Below are 18,207 nucleotides of genomic sequence, written 5' to 3'. Positions count from 1 at the left end.
TCCAGGTAAATCAAATCATTAAAAGATGTTCTCGGACACTATTATTATTTGAGAGGAGATAGATCATTTATCGGCTGATTGTGGATCCTAACCTAGAACCAGATTTTGATGACAATATTTGAAAGGCGGGCGCGTCCAATATTTGGTGGAAATTTCAAATTTAAAACATTTTTTACAAGAACTTTAAATTTTCATTTAGTAGGATCTTATCATATGATTACGACCGACATCATGATCGTATTAAACCGAATATTTTCCAAAAAATCCTAAAGGGATACATCTAACAAATTATGGAATTAGAGTTCGACAGTTTCAAAATAAAAACATTTCGATACTTTTTTTGGCATAGAAAATTGTGCTATTACCCATAAAGACAAAACCATTTTGTTGAAACCTTCGTTTGAAAGAATAAGATATTCGTTTTCTGGTCAAATATGAGAAAAACTAAGACCACACAAATAGATTTACCTCAAAAGTTATTAGCATTCGAATTTGAAAAAAGTCCTTACGATCCGACACTACGATACTACACTGATTTCTAGAATCTAGAATACTTTAACTACATGTTTTATTGAAGTTAACGGAAAACCATCTATTAATTTCTAAATTTCAAATTAATGCGTAGAGCAGTGATGATTTTTCCATGGTAGATCATGTTAAAATTGAATCAGAAAAATAGATATTGTTCAGTAGATTGACAGAGGAATATTTTGATTTCCTTCTGACTTTGTTTTGTATTTCGTTACTATTCTAATACAATTTCTCACTGATGATTGTGATACTTAAATTCCGTAGACTCTTTTGCTACTTCTATTTTTTGTGATTTACTGACGAGCTAGAATTGTGAGAAAAATAATAGGTGTAATCAAGTGTGGCGAATCATCTATTAACTTATAAATTTCATGTTAATGCATAGAGCAACGATAATTCTTCTAAAAGGATTACTTTGAAGTGAAACAAATAGTGTAACGTTCTCTCTCCGGGCGCTTCAGTTAGTTCTGCGCATCTTTTGCGTGCATGAAGCATGTGCAGTAAAGATAAAGTGTGTCGAACGAGAAAGAAAATGAATATTGTCGGCACCGTAACGTAGGGACGTTTTTTCCCATACCAACGGTCCATACAGGAGTATTACATATATAACTGATTCATCAATAACACATTTCAATTGTGGTTAGGTTCAATCGTTTCTCGTCTTTTCAGCTGCTATTTTGTAGTCTATCAACAAAATGGAAGTACTAGATCTATGACAAAGGCATCATGTAATGTTTACACAATGCTATAATTCAAAATTTTTGGTTTTGTTAGGTTAGGTTAGGTTAAGTTACAATTTATCACAAATGTGCTTGCTACTGCTGCTGCTTCTGTTATAGTCTATTATTTATACTTCTGTTCCTTCATGTAGTCTTAACCTTAATAATTGACGAAAGACACGCGAACGATTGGAGCAAATAACAAAATCAACAATAGTTTTTCTATATTATGGAAGCTCACAATGTTTAGAAAACAAGAAATTTAGGTCAGCTGATTTTATGTGTCGTCCTTCTTGCTCCTTCAGTTGGTGTTTGGGCTACCTGGCTGGCGGTAGCGTTTATTAATACTCATCCTACCTGTTTAGATAATAATACTGAATTTTTAAATAATTATTGAACGCGTAATTTTAAAATTTTTGTCTTTAGATAGGTCTCACAGACACACATTTTTTGCGTCATTAACGTTTCAAAAATTATATTTTTGTCCGCACGTTTTATTATCGAGTATTCCAGTAGATATTAGTAGAACTATTGCGAAAGACGTGACTCAAACAATGAGATCGCATGTAACGTTATTTCTTCGGGATTAAATAGTCAAACATCAGGAAATTCTGAACCTAGTTTAAATAGTGAAATAATACCAGAACATGTTGCTTAAAATTCAAATAATCAGTGCATGTCAGGACATCCTAATTATTGTTTCAACAGTGCGGTACTTTCAGAAGATGTTGCTCCAAGTTTAGATAGTCAGTCAACATTAGATGTTGCTATCAGCTCGACTTGTTATTTAAGTATCAACGAAACTAATGTTTTTCATGATATTTCTGACATAACATTTAAGTTCCACGACTTAATAATGTTTGTTTTTACTGCAATAAAGATCGTAAACAGAATAAAGTTGAACAACAAATTTTTTATTCGTCTAATGATAAAAAACTTTTCCAAAAAATCATTGAGTGAATGGAGAAACTCAATCATGAAGAGTTGTTACAGAAAATTACTCATTTTGAACCCGCAAATAAAAAAAATTCATCATTTGTGTGAATTAAATTATTCAAAGTAGTATAATAAAATAGTTTCAGACATTCCACATACTTCTTAACAAAAAAATCGTAATATCAATAAAAAAAATTTGAAATAGGAAGTTTTTAAAAAAATTGTGTATTGTTGTCATCTCTATGTGATATATAGAACTATGAGCAGAAACTTCAGCTTCAGACTGAAATTAGTTTAATAACTAATAATTTTCTAGAGAAAAAAATTCAAAAATATTTTAAGAAAATAATTTTAAGGTAATATCCAGGCAAAAGAAAAAAATATTATTCCCAAAGATCAGGGCCGAGCCGTGCCGGGGGTGCATGGCACCCCGACGGCACTGACACGGGGCGGCTAAAGGCAAAATATCTCTAACAAAATAACAGAGCCCTATCATGCAATATTTAATCGCAAAGCGTAAAGTGTCTTTCTTTGATAGGGGCATTTCTCCGAAATATTGTTTTCTTATTATTACAACAATACCAAAATAGTGAGTTGAGCGTTCGGGCGAATCGGGCGGCGTAAGGAAGATAATAAATAGGTAATAATAAAGAATAAGCCGCTTGCCGCAAAAATGACAGAATATATTAATAGATTACTTGAATAAAGGGATCGCGGCTTTTCTTTTGGCTTTTGACTCTTAGACTCTTTGCCGACTTTGAGAATGTGGGATTTTTTTATTTTTCTAATGCCGTGTTTTCGTGTTTATCTAAGTTTGCGTAGCCTTTTTTCAACTTTTTTAATTTAAGTTGATTAGTTGAAAACTAAAGAGCAAAGAGTAAAGATTGCGATATTACGAATTAGGGAAAGAGATCAGTGTCTATTTGATTTATTTTTATTCAGTGATTGTGAACGGACTGAACGGTAGGTTTTAATTATTTTATATTAGAAAATTTGCCAAAATTTTTAATCATAGTTCAATTATTTAGATGTCTGATGGTCGAAAGAAATTTTCTGGTTTACAATACTGAAAAAGGAAGTTAGAAAAAGAGACAAAAAACGATTAGCTGGATCATTAAAAAAATTTTTTGTGTCCAGGATCACTAAAAAACCACAACCTCCATGTAGCCAAGACCCACATGTTCAATATTTTGAGTCAAACGAGGACAAAGAAGAACGATTGGAAAAATTGCAAGAAAATAAATCGTACGCTGAAGCGCCCGAAGTAGTGGAAAAGGACACGCTGGATCAGGCTACAACGAACACTTTGAAGAAATCAATTGAGAAAAGTTTTACTGTCGACTCTTTTAATCAAAATTTAATTCAAAAGGAAAATAAAAGATGGACACTCAAACACTTTTCAAAAAAGGTAACGGCAATTTTTATAAACTTATGGAGACAATTGCAACATTTGATAACGTAATTGCCGAACATATTGATAAGGTTCAAAAAGATAGCAAAAAAATGCCACACTATTTGGACAATAAAATACAAAATGAATTAAGTTTCCTGATAGGAGAAGTAAAGAGAAGAAGTAAAGAGAACTATTATTGAAACCTTAAAATATTGTAAATATTTTCCAATTACTCTTGATTGTACACCTGATATCAGCCACCAGATAACGATTATTGTTAGATTCGTTTTCATTAATGACAATTCAAAAAGTATAGAAATTCGAGAACATTTTTTAGGATTTTGCCCAGTTACAAATACTACTGGCTAGGGATTATCTGATTTTTTATTGAATTACTTGAAAGAAATGGATATAGGGTTTGTCCGGAAAGTAATAGGACTGATTTTCTTCCGCCGCGATTGTACTTCAGAGCGTGCGCGCACCGACTGGATTCGGTAGAGGGCGTTCCTAGCTAACAAACGAGCGGCTGGTCAGTTGTCTCCGAGCACCTGGTGTTTCTATGAGTTGTGCAAGCCGAAAATGCAGCGTTCGTTAGAGGAGAGGTACGCGATTAAATTCTGTGTGAAACTCGGTAAATCAGCGACAGAGACGTTTGATATGATCAAGCAGGCTTACCCAGATGTTGCTTTAGCAAGAAGTGGTGTGTTTCGGTGGCACCAGGCCTTTTTGGAGGGCCGGGAAGAGGTCGCCGATGAAGACCGTGCTGGAAGACCTTCGACTTCGACAAACACCGACAATGTGACTCGTGTGCGCAAAGTTTTGAACACAGACCGTCGACTAAGTATTCGTTTGATTGCCCAGATGTTAAATTTACCAAAAGCTGTGGTTCATGACATTGTGACGGAGCATTTGAACATGCGCAAGGTGTGCGCGAAGATAGTCCCAAAAGTGCTCACTGACGACCAGAAATTGAGGCGAGTGGAAGTGTGCCAAGAAAATTCGAACATGTGTGAAAGTGACCCCCCAATTTTTGAATAACGTAATCACAGGTGACGAGTCATGGATCTTTGAGTATGATCCCGAGACAAAGAGGCAATCTTCCGAGTGGCACACACCGGCGTCTCCTCGCCCAAAAAAGGGAAGAATGAGCAAATCCAAAGTGAAAACGATACTCATTGTCTTTTTTGACATCAAAGGCATCGTCCACCATGAATTTGTTCCTCCTGGACAAACCGTCAACGCCAAGTTTTACGTGGAAGTGCTCAAGAGACTCAAACGAAGGGTCAATCGGGTCCGACAAGACATCGCAGCAGACTGGAAGTTGCACTACGACAACGCCCCGGCTCACACCGCCTTTCTTGTGAACAGCTACTTGTCTAAGGGCGGCATTTCAACGCTTCCGCAGCCGCCCTACAGCCTAGATGTGCCCCCCCCCCGGACTTTTTTTTGTTTCCTCGCCAGAAAAGGCCTATGAAAGGCAAGCATTTCGAGACGACAGAGGGGATCCAAGCAGCATGCACCGCGGCTCTCAAGGCTATTCCGGAGAATGCCTTCCGTGACGCCTTCAATGCTTGGAAATCGCGCTGGCAGCGCTGCATCGACGCAGAAGGAGCTTATTTTGAAAGTTTTTAAAGAATTGTAACGATTGGCTCAATAAATTTTTTTAAATCGACTCAGTCCTATTACTTTCTGGACAAACCCTGTATATTGCTGACACTTCATACGAAAGAGAGAGTATTAATGGAAACATGATTTCTCGACATGGTAGTTCGTCGACTTAGTATATTAGGCCGGTTTTACGTATATTATAGAAAAGTGTATTTAGTGTCAAAAGGCTTAGCCGTAAGTATTATGTTAACGTAATAAACACCCAGTGATTTTTGTATGTTTTTATTATTACTGTTCCTGACCAAATACCCCAACAACACATGGCGATCCTGCGAAACACATGGCTACTAATGATCCTGATCAACATACATTGGTTAAGTAAACTAACTGATTCAGCAAAAGCATCCTCAATTAAGAAACAAAATGGGAGGCAAATCATCAAAACAAGAAGTCCAAGACAACAGAGCCGTAAATAACAATTTCATAGTCCAGGACGAACACTCAATGAATCAAATGACAGAGCTAATGTACGTAATAGTGATCATTCTAATCCTGAAACTGGTATGGTCCGTCTGGAAACACACAGAAGATACCTGAGATCCAAAGGCACTAGTCGCAACCCTAAGGGTATAAAAACTGTAAGTACTTCTACGAAATTCGTGTATGATAAGTTGTACGTGTAATTTATGGTTATATATATTCTTATATATATTCTTATATATATATATATATATATATATATATATATATATATATATATATATAAATAAATGTTTCAAATTTCCAAAAGTTTGAATTTCAAATGACTTTGCTCTTGCCCTGCGTCCAAGTGATGCAAACGTTAACTGTCTCGAGTTTCAGGACGATCGAACAACATTTAGAAGTTGCACACTTTGAACATGAACAGTTTTCAACCTGGTTTGCGTATTTCTAATTTTGAGTTATATCGGAAACACTAAGTTCTAATGGACTTTGTTTTCTTGTGTTTCAGGTAATTAATATATAAAATGGCAACTAAAAGAGGAATTTGGCTGTTAGAAAAAATGCCTAGTAGTGAGTTTTTAGGAGCTCGGCTTCCTTCAAGGGAACAAGTACTCTTAGTATTCATTCACCATCATAAGGAACTGAATGAAACACTTTCTGAAGCAGCTAAATCCACCAGTACTAAACTTCAAGTAGTTTGGAAGAAAGCAAATATACCTGTTAAAACTGAAGAGAACATTCGTATTAGCATACAGAAACTGTACAAAAAATATTAAAATCTCGGCAAAGAAAAATCAAGAAACACGGATAAGTTAAAACGCGAGATGTGGAAAGGTGATCTGGTCGAATTATTTGACATTTCCCGCCAAAATGTAATGGATATGACTGAAGTATCACAAAAAGATAAAGACTTTCTCATGTCTCAAAGAGAAGATCGCATGAGTTCATCAATGAGTGGTGTTGATAAGGTTTTTGCCGCTAAAGCTAAAACGAAAACTTTAAAAAAAGAAAAACAAGAGTTATACAAAAGCAAAACACTTCCAATCTATAGCTGAGATTAATAAGACAGTAGCAGTTGAATTCTCATCTGCGTTATCATCCGAAGATGAAAAAGACAGTGAGTTTTTGGCTCCAGTAACACAAAAACAACGAGCGATTCCTAAATTAAAACCTCTAGATCAAACACTCACGTCTACTTGGGATCGGGAACAGCTTTCTGTTCGGCAAGCAAGTACTTCATTCATAGCAACAGCAAAGAGTCTTGGTCATGACGTTTTTAATATTTCTGTGTCCCCATCTACTGTGTATCGAGCTCGGACAATTAACAGAACCAAAATGGCAGAGAAAATTTAAGAGTCACTTTTTGAAAATCCTCCACCTTTGGTATTACATTGGGATAGTAAACTGCTACCCTGAGTAGCCCACGGAAGTGTCAAGACTCTGGAAGATATATTAGCAGTTCTAGTGACTGGAAAAAACTTTGAGCATTTGCTTGGTGTACCGGTTGCTCCAAACGGAACGGGGGAGCAGTAAGCTGAAACAGTCATCCATGAAGTAGACCGATTTGGACTACGTGACAAGATCATTGGTATATCTTTCGACACAACCGCATCAAATTGGTTAGGTTGATCCAAGGGGCATGTACAAGAATTGAAAAAGAGTTAAATCACACATTGTTATGGTAAGCTTGCCGTCGCCACACCCATAAACTTATGTTAAAAGGAGTGTTTGAGGAGTGTTATCGCACGCCTTCAAGTGGTCCAGACGTGCAGATTTTTAAGAAGTTCCAAAGTCAATGGAATTCACTTAATAAGATGTCATACACAAGAAAATTGGATGAGAAGAGTTAGACCAAAAACCTGCAAAGAAAAAATAAACAAAAAGATTAGAAAGCAAAACCTTTGATTTTGAAGGGAAGGACATCAGTGACTTTGTTACTAAAAAAACAAAACTTTTCTTTGAAATGTTTGGAATTACTGATATCACAGAATCCTGTATGGAACCTCTACGGAGTCATGTTGATGCCCTTAAGGTTGTTAATGATACTACAGGGAGAGGTATTGCATTAATAAAACAGTTCAATGAATCAAGCAAGAGACGAACAACAAAAACAATTCTTATTGAGGATCGTCGAAAATCACAGAAAAGCCGTCACTAAACGAACTAAAATGGCTATTGCATCGTACATAGTTGAATAATTGATACAATATGTGATTTTTTTACTAAAGGACTATCTTATTGTTTATATCAATCATTATCTTGAGCTTGTGATTTATAATTTCAGCAATAAAATCAGATTAAGTTGAAAATTTGTATTTTGTAAATACTTACCCAAAAATTTCACACAGATAACTTATAAATCACCTAGACTCAGGGCAAAAGCAAAGTCAGCAATAATTTTACATTTTATTTTTTACCATTAAAAATTAAAAATTAATATATATATATATATATATATATATATATATATATATAAATATATAAATATAAATATATATAAATATAAATATATATAAATATATAAATATAAATATATAAAAATTAAAAATATATAAATAACTCTCACATATTAGCCATTACAAAAGCACAAACTAGAAACGGGAAAACTAAAGGAGAAAAGGATCATGCACATAGAAAAGAGGTTGAAGAAAAGCCAGTAGAAAAACCTTCAGTAATCAAAGTATTAATTAATTTGAAAGCGCCTATCCTTTATTTTGAAAATAACCGTGTCTCACTAAGGATGAGCGTACGGATCACAAACAGGATAAAATTTAGCGAACTTTTACCGGCAGGGAAACACAACTTATGTTGAAACAGTAAGCTATATACATATATTTTTGTTTATGTTCCTTTTATTCTATGATTATGTTAAAAAAGAAGAAGATTTTTTTTATCGATGATATACTTTTTTATAACCTGTGTATTGTATTATAAAGGTTGGCCTACCACGTGTAATTTCTCTTATAATTTAAATAAAGTACATACATAAATAAAGTATTTGGAAGTAAATCACGACAAGTTATGGGCCCAGAGTGTTTCTCTTTCCAATAAAAGTTTTTTTTCCATATATTGAAAGGTAATAAAGTATTTATTTTCAATACAAAAATGCCGAATGACATGGATACCTCTATGACATTGCCAAATACAGTGTATATGGGTCCTGCTGGAGTTCCTGGCATAGAGAAATTGGAAGGCCATAAAAATTATGATAACTGGAAGTTTCAAATGAAAATGGTACTTATCGATTATGGTTTATGGAAGTGTGTTCAAGGCGAAGACAATGACCGAGATAAAGACCAAAGAGCATTAGCCAAAATAAGTCTATCTGTAAAACCAGTATGTGTTAGCCATATCCGTAGTGTTAATTCCTCTAAGGATGCATGGAATAACCTTGAAAAAGCTTTTCAAAGTGCTGGACTAAGTAGACAACTTTTTTTGAAACGAAAGTTATATAGAACCAGGTATGAAGATTTTCCTTCTATGAATGAATATGTAAGTGGCATGCTCTCACTTGTACATCAACTATCAGACATCAAAGTTGCTATTGATGATAGTGAAATAGGAATGTTACTCCTAAGTGGTTTACCTGATTCATATGAAACAATGCTGAGTGGTTATGGTGCCACTCATACCACAATAACCAGTGATGATGTCATCAAAACCTTATTAGAAGAAGATGCTCGTCGAGACTTACGAGAAGAAACATCAGCCTCTGCACTGGCTACAAAAATCTCTACAAAAACAAATATTGTTTGCCATGAATGTGGAAAAGAAGGACACATCAGGCCAAAATGCCCGAAATATGAAAAAAAATTGAAGGGTAAATTTCCGACTACCTCAGCGAGAGATAACAATAATACTAGTCTATTCACTCCTGCTGTACTAGCTGCTGGAAGTTTCAATCAAAACACATGGTATGTTGATAGTTGTGCTAGTAATCATGTCAGCTTTAATAAGGAATGGATGAAAAATTTTAATCCTGATACCGAAACTATTTTCTGTACTGCTGACAATGGAAATCTCTCGAGTAAAGGATCTGGAGACGTGGAAACTTGTTTATTCAATAAAAAGAATAACACAAGCATTGAAGGTACTATTACTAACGTAAGATATGCGCCAAATGCTGCTGCAAATTTGCTTTCTGTAAGCAGAATGACTGAGAAGAATTATGTTCTAATTTTTAGAGAAAATGGCTTTGAAGCCTATAAATCAGATCAAATGAAAGTTAATGGAAAAATTGAATTTACTGGATCTAAAACTGGTGGAATTTATAAGTTAGATAACTTACCTAATGAAATTATAAATAATGAACATCATTCCTATCAAGACATTGTGATGCCTGCTCATCAAATTGTCACAAAAGAAATCTGGCACAAGCGCCTGGGGCACATCAGTAATCAAAGTATTTCTTTGTTGAAAAATAATCTTGCTACTGGTATTGACTTTCAGGATGATGGAAAAATGAATTCTCCCTGTATTCATTGTATTGAAGCCAAACAAACAAGGAAAAGTTTACCAAAAGGAAGAAGAAGAAGTGCCAATGAATTGTTGCAGTTGATACATACAGACTTGTGTGGTCCAATGTCAGAGCCCAGTTGGGGTGGTTCAAGGTATGTCCTCATGTTTACTGATGATTATTCTCGTAAGACATTTGTATATTTTTTGAAGCAAAAATCAGAATCACTTAGTAAATTCAAGGAATTTAAACAATTGGTAGAAAAGCAAGTTGGTTCTAAAATTAAAAGATTAAGGTCAGACAATGGTACAGAGTTTTGTAATAAAAATTTCAATTATTTTCTTAAACAGGCAGGAATTATACATGAAACGACAGTACCTTATACTCCTGAACAAAATGGCGTTCAAGAAAGATGTAACCGAACTGTCATTGAAAAGGCTAGAGCTTTATTATCTGAATCTGGTCTTTCTAAATCTTTTTGGGCTGAAGCAGTGTCAACAGCCGTTTATCTTAAAAACAGGAGTCCTACAAACGCTATCAGAGGTTTTACCCCTGAGCAATTATGGACTGGATCTAAGGTAGATCTCAGCCATCTCAGAATTTTTGGATGTCGTGCTTATATGCACATACCAAAACATTTTAGAGGAAAATTTGACTCAAAATCTAAACCTATGATAATGGTGGGTTATTGTGAGCATACCAAGGGATATAGATTGCTTGATCCAAACAAACCTACCAAAATTGAAAAAGCTAGAGATGTTATATTTCTTGAAAATGTTATGCCTGGAAAGAATATTATAACCACTGAAACAAAGGAAAAAAATTTGATTTCAGAACAGATCATTCTTCCCGAACATAGTCAAATAGACCATGTATCCAAAGTGTCTTCAGATGAAGACAAAGACACAGAAAATAATTCCATACCTGATGAGGTGGTAAACTCTTTTGAGACAAGCTCTCAAGTAAATGATAATTCAATGAATTCGTTAGAACTACCTCCAACAACTTCAGGTAGAATCAGACGTCCTCCTTTTTGGATGAAGGACTATTTACATGAACCTGACAATAGTTGCATGCAATTAATTTCTAGCAATCCACTTATAGAACCTTTAACTGTAGACGAAGCCCTAAAAACCCCTGAAAAAGACAAATGGTTGGATGCCATGAATGTTGAATATGAATCTTTCATTAATAATGATGTATGGGAGCTTGTTGATAGACCAAAAGATTCCAACATAGTGACCAATAAATGGGTTTTTAAGCTTAAAAAAGATGGCAAAAATATTCTTAGATATAAAGCACCCTTGTGGCAAGAGGTTTTTCTCAATCATATGGGATTGACTACTTTGAGACTTTTTCTCCAGTTGCACGTAACTCCACTTTAAAATTGCTAATTGCATTATCTGCTGAATTAGACTTAATGATAGAGCATTTTGATGTCACTACTGCTTTTTTGCATGGTGAGTTCGAGGAACGGGTTTATATGGAACAGCCTGAATGTTTTATTAAAAAGGGTAGTGAGTCTAAAGTATGCCTTCTAAAAAGGGCAGTCTACGGACTAAAGCAGTCTTCGAGAGCCTGGAATAAGAAAGTAAATGAGGTTTTGAAAGAGGCAAATTACAAAAGATCTATCAATGAACCTTGTCTTTTTTCAAAGATCAACGGTAGTTCAATTGTTGTTATTGTGCTTTATGTTGATGATTTTTATATATTTCATAACAATTCCTCAGAAAAACAAGAACTGTTTGATTTGTTAAATAATAAGTTTGATATTAAAGATCTAGATGCTGCACAGAATATTCTGGGCATGAAAATTTTAAGAGACAAAGACAAAAATACTATTTATTTGACTCAAAAACAATACATTATTGATATTTTGAACAAGTTTCAATTATCTGATGCAAAAGAAGTTTCTACCCCTATTGAACAAAATTTAAAGTTAAAAATGTCCGAGAATAATATTGATGTACCATACCAGAACGCCATAGGATGTCTTATGTATTTAGTTGTCAATTCAAGGCTTGATATAGCTTATGCTGTTAGCTATTTAAGCCAATTCAACAATGGACATTCATTAGAACATTGGAATTGTATAAAGAGAGTATTCCGCTATCTAAAAGCTACATCTGATTTATTGTTAACATTCAAGAAAACAAACTCTATATGCATTGAAGGCTATGTTGATGCCACTTGGGGAGATCACCAGGATGATAGACGGTCTCACACAGGCTTCATATTCAAACTAGCTGGAGGTCCTATTTCATGGGAAACCCACAAGCAGAGGACCATAGCCCTTTCATCATGTGAAGCAGAATACATGGCTGCATCTGAGGCATGTAAAGAAGCTGTTTATCTACGTCGACTTATAAGCGAAGTGCTGTGTGACACACCAAAAGCTGTTAAGCTTTTTGTTGACAACCAAAGTGCAATAAAAATTGCGGAGAACCCAGTGTTTCATAACCGTACTAAACACATTGATATTCGGTTTCATTTTATTCGTGAAGTGATTAATGATGGAAAAGTTAAGTTAGAGTATAAACCCTCAAATGAAATGATTGCCGATGAGCTTACGAAAGGATTGGGACGGATCAAACATACACAATTTGTGAGGGATATGGGTCTCATTAGAATTTAACTTTTTTTTATAAGTACTTTAGAATATCGATGGTTTTCTGACGCAACCTCGTAACTCGATTTTTAACGATTTTGGGATTTAAACGGAAAATTAATCGGTACATATCGTCGCATCGATCTGTAAAGTTATAAATAAAAATATTCATCCAATTTTTTTTTTATTTAAAAAAATACAATCTCGTATCTCAATTCAAAAAACTATGTCATGCGCAATCTCGTATCTTAAAATACAATATGGCGCATAAACAAGTTCCCTCTCAGCCGTGTGATTTAGTTAAATGTTTTTAAAAAAATTTAACTACTCATATAATGTAACTATCACTGACGGTGAATAAACAATAGTTAATAAATACATTTTTCATTGGAATGTAGAAAAATATCACAGTAAGTATTAACAATACAATATTTATCAATTCTAACCTATTATTACTGACACATTTCTCACATGACACTAAATTTTATATTTTTTAGAGTTAAATATGTAATCCGAAAATATAAATAATAATACGACAAGTGACAGTCAAGAAGTAGAAATGGTACTTGATGAAGCTACTGGAGTTTTTGTTCCTGTGGAATGTACACCAATGGACGAAGATGAGGAGGAGAATGTTGATTCTAGTTTATTTATAAATATGCACTTAGATGAAACAACTGGACTATTTGTAGTAGATTCAGATCAATCACATTCATCACGTGGATTGTTAAATTCTTCAAACTCTTTAGTTTTGAACCAAACTGACAGTGCAACTAGTGACGTAAGTCCATCTCGTCCATCAATAATTACTCTTAGTGAGCATTCAGGAATTATATAAAAAAAAAGGGCTCGTAAGAATCAAGGCGAAACTAAAGACTGGGAACGAAATAAAGTAAAAAAAGCTCGTGAAGATGGTAAGGGTTATTTTAGCATAACTAGGAAAAAGAGTGAGAAAAGTTCATTAACTCAAAGAAATGAAAGAAAAATAAAACCAGGATGTACGTCAAAAAAATGGGCTGCTAGTCATAACAAAAAGTGCAATGAAATTTCTGAAAAAACAAAAAAAAAATTTTCAATTCATTTTGGAAGGACTTAAGTTGGGACCAAAAGAAGTCTTACGTGATCTCTCTTGTTACCAAAGAAATTATTCCTCGGAAAGAAAATTCAAAGGACTCTCGGCGGAATTTCACTCTTAAATATTATCTGATGGTCAATAATCAAAGGTTATTAGTATGTAAAAAAATGTTCTTGAGTACATTGAGTTTAGGAGAATCCCAAGTTCTAAACTGGGTAAAGAAAAGTGATGATTGCGGTTTATTGAAAAAAACAAAATTCAAAAACACTAGAAAAAATTCTAAAGAAGTCAAAGGAAAGCTATCACATGTTGAGAATTTTTTAAATAAGTTGCCCAAGATGGAGTCACACTACTGCCGAAAAGATACTTCAAAATTATATTTAGATAATTTATACAAGTCTGCTCAAGATGTATACCGGGATTTTTCAAAATTTATGAAAGAGCTGAATATTCCAGACAATGAAGTGCCTAGCTATGGATTTTTACTTAAAAAAATGCAATCTATGAATATTGACATTTTTCAACCGCGTAAAGACTTCTGCGATACTTGTTTTGCTTTTAAAAATAAAAATATATCTATAGAAGAGTACAATAATCATGTGAAAGAAAAAGACCGTGCTCGGGATGAAAAAGAACAAGATAAAACAAAGGCTATTGCTGGAGAGATCAAGGCATTCACTGTAGATGTCCAGGCTGTGCAAATGATACCACATTTACCAGCAGGTGCTCTTTACTTTAAACAGAAATTAAAGTGTCATCAATTTACAGTGTATAATATAGCTAATGGAGATGTATTGTGTTATGTATGGCACGAAGGTGAAGGTGGCATGGATGGTAACGTTTTTGCGTCTTGTCTTCTTGATTTTTTACAAACCGAAGTTGAGCTTGATACGCCGATTGTATTTTACAGTGATGGTTGCAGTGCCCAGAACCGCAATGTCACTATAGCTAACGCTTTATATCAATTCGCTGCAAAAAATAATATTGAAATATGTCAAAAATATTTAGTTAAAGGTCACACACAGATGGAATGTGATTCGGTTCATGCAGCAATAGAAAGACGTAAAAAAGATCGCGAATTGTATGCACCGTGTAACTTTGTAAAAATTATTGAAGAGTCTAGGATGAAAAAACCGTACAAAGTTAAATATCTTGATTATAAATTTTTTAAAAATTACTCTGATTTAAAATTTTACAAATCAATTCGGCCTGGAAATAAAACTGGTTCACCAACAGTATTACAGTTGAGAGGATTAAAATATAGTCAAGACAAGATAATGTTTAAGTTATCCTTTGATAACGAATGGGAGGATCTTCCACAACGTTTGAAGAAAAAAATTTCTGTCAATACTGATATTAAGGCTTTATATTCTAAAGAAATCCCATTAACTAAACAAAAATACATGGACTTATTATCTCTCAAACAATTAATACCTAAGGACTATCACTCTTTTTATGAAAATTTAAAATACGTGAATAATGAAAATTAAAAATGATATTTTTTTAAATCTGCAAGTATTGTCTGTAGGCAATGAAAAAAAAATAATATTTGATGATTATTTGATTTTATAATTCTATTCGAAAAGCCAATGAAAGTGATTAAAAGTATTAATGAAACTATGTGATATTAATACTAATACTAGAATTAAGACAACAAATTTATCTAGATTTAAAAGAGTAATATATTGTAGTAATTAAGAACTCTTATTATTTAAAAGTTAAACAATAACATTTTTATTCGATTAAGAATGATTTAAAAAGTTAATTTGTTCGCAAAATAAAATAATTAACAAAACTTTTCCATGTACTTATATTTGTAAAGATTACTACGCAATCACGTATGTTACGTTTTTTCCTCTGCAGCAAACACGTATCTCAGAAAATAAAAGAAAAAATAATGATTAAATGTTTTAAATGCTAAACTTGTCTCAAAAATTTATTAAGAGAGTGAATATTTTTTAAATTAATAAAAAAAATTGTTTAAAAAAATTTTCAATTTCATTATAAAATGTTTTTTGTCATTCCTGAAAAGTAGTAGTTTTTGAGATACGAGGTTGCGTCAGAAAACCATCGATATGTATATGTATATATATCTTAAGGGGGAGTGTTGAAACAGTAAGCTATATACATATATTTTTGTTTATGTTCCTTTTATTCTATGATTATGTTAAAAAAGAAGATTTTTTTTATCGATGATATACTTTTTTATAACCTGTGTATTGTATTATAAAGGTTGGCCTACCACGTGTAATTTCTCTTATAATTTAAATAAAGTACATACATAAATAAAGTATTTGGAAGTAAATTACGACAACTTCGAATTAGGACGAACATTGGAGAAACTCGATAAACTGTAGATAAAGTATGGAATAGAGGAAATAAGATTTATGAAAATAATTATATTTTTACAAAGTGCACAATTAAAGAACTTATAGAAGAAAGTAAAAGAAAATTGAAAAATATACAAATAAGTATATGTAGCGTTCCAAAAGTAATGGAAACGAAAGAAGAAATAACGCAGATCCTAGAAAGATATCATAATAACCCTATTTTTGGAGGACATTCAGGACATAACAGACTATTATTTACTAACTCGAGAATGTAAATTTTAGTTTCTTCACGTGTTTATATATTTGTTAATAAATCGGCATTGAATTATACAATTATACAAGTATTCCTATCTCCAATAAGATATAGACACATTTGCTAGATAGAGACGATTTTTACAAATGAATATTTTCCCGGCGTATGTAGGTAGGTACATTTCTATCCTACTAGACTAGAAATTTACCTCATATCTCGCCTCACTAATCAAATGTCGACTAGGTACGCTAATAAGGCGGCATATTTTATTCTTGCATCCGGGCGACGGATACCCTAGGCTCGGCCCTGCTAAAGATTCTAGTTTATTAGAAGATGATATTAGTAAACTCAAAGAAAACGACCTTATTGAGAAAGTCGTATTAATCTTGCGAGAAACTATTTAAGAATTGAAAAATCAAAACTACCAAAAAATAAACCTGACGATTTAATTGCTAGCGAATGTGAGATTCCAGATAAATTAGATCGATTCCTCAAAGTTTTTATGGGGGGTGGATATATTAGATGCGAAGACGGTTTAAATTGCTATGGATTGAGTTCCTCCATTGCTGCTGATGCATTTTTTTTGGGTAACGTATTACTCTTGGTACGACGATGAAAAGTCCAACAAGCAGTAAAAAAAATAAATATTTCAAATAGATTAGGAGATTGCTGTAACTACAATACTCTAGAAGAATTGGAAACAGAAGCAACAATTGCATCGTTATAAAGGTATCAAGTTTGTCCGCCAGACATCATTATAAATTCCTCACTGTGCCCTGGTGTTGCCTTTGACAATTTTGATAAGATACATTGACACCTTGGACGGAAAAGAAACTTGACATGATACTGTGGAGATTTACCAAAACATCGATAATAATTCCCATAGCGAATTGAACTAAGATGATGGGAATTGTTATTCAGAACATTTATCACCAACACGAATATTGATTATACCAATCAATTGATTAATCAACCTAATTACGCTCGATATTGAGTAAAATATTCAGATAATTTGAATAATGTCAGTAAAACCTATCCCGGACTAGAAGATGATTTTAATAAAGGATATTTTGGAGTCAAGAGAACTGATAAGCCATTCTCATGAGAACCAATAGATCTCACTTTAGAACCAACTATAAATGCCGATGTGGCAAAATGACTGAGTGGAATTGCTCACTTTACTAATTTTATAGCTGCACGTCAACGCACATGTCTTGGATGTTTGTCTTAAGGTAAGATGTTACAGCAAAATTACAACCCAATAGAATAAAAATCTATGGAAAACAAATTGCTGATTTCATTGAAATAATCGAAAAAAATTGATTCGATCAAACATTATATAAGGAGAATTTGTACAAGATTGCTACTTCAAGACCTGCTTCTCCTAAGGTTGCGAATTTTCTACTAAATAATGAGAAAATGGTAATGATTTAAGGAACCAATTTGTCAATGAATGCGTTGAAGATGAAAGTAGATTTGTGAAGCCAATAAAAAAACTAAAGTCTTTAATTTTGCTAAATCGCCAAAGAAAAATAAATTGATTTAAGGAATAAAATTGTTGAGTTGTGATTCTATTCAGTAGAATGTTGGGGATTTCCTTCACTCATAAGGTTCATATCGAGAAAGTTTTGACATTCCCACTTACTCCAATGCCAACATCAATGTGTCATCCGGATGGTTCAATCTGTAAAACTAACAAATCACAGTTAGCTAAGCTCATAGACACTGTTGAGCAACAAATGTCATCTTTTGATGTTTGTCTTGTTGATGTTTTCTTTTTGTTGCATCTAATGAAAGATGTACATATGACGGTAT

General features: G+C 33.4%; 2 protein-coding genes across 2 annotated transcripts; both read left to right on the top strand.

The window, feature by feature from the left end:
- The first annotated feature begins 4,158 nt into the window (after positions 1-4,158).
- Positions 4,159-4,617, top strand: LOC130894496 (protein GVQW3-like). The gene has a single exon (XM_057801377.1). The coding sequence runs from the start codon at positions 4,159-4,161 to the stop codon at positions 4,615-4,617; it is 459 nt and encodes a 152-aa protein (XP_057657360.1).
- A 7,454-nt stretch (positions 4,618-12,071) lies between these two features.
- Positions 12,072-12,761, top strand: LOC130894495 (uncharacterized). The gene has a single exon (XM_057801376.1). The coding sequence runs from the start codon at positions 12,072-12,074 to the stop codon at positions 12,759-12,761; it is 690 nt and encodes a 229-aa protein (XP_057657359.1).
- Positions 12,762-18,207: the final 5,446 nt, after the last annotated feature.

The sequence above is a fragment of the Diorhabda carinulata genome, chromosome 5 (genome assembly GCF_026250575.1).
Source record: "Diorhabda carinulata isolate Delta chromosome 5, icDioCari1.1, whole genome shotgun sequence".
Classification (NCBI taxonomy): domain Eukaryota; kingdom Metazoa; phylum Arthropoda; class Insecta; order Coleoptera; family Chrysomelidae; genus Diorhabda; species Diorhabda carinulata.
This window is presented reverse-complemented; position numbering and strand designations above follow the sequence as displayed.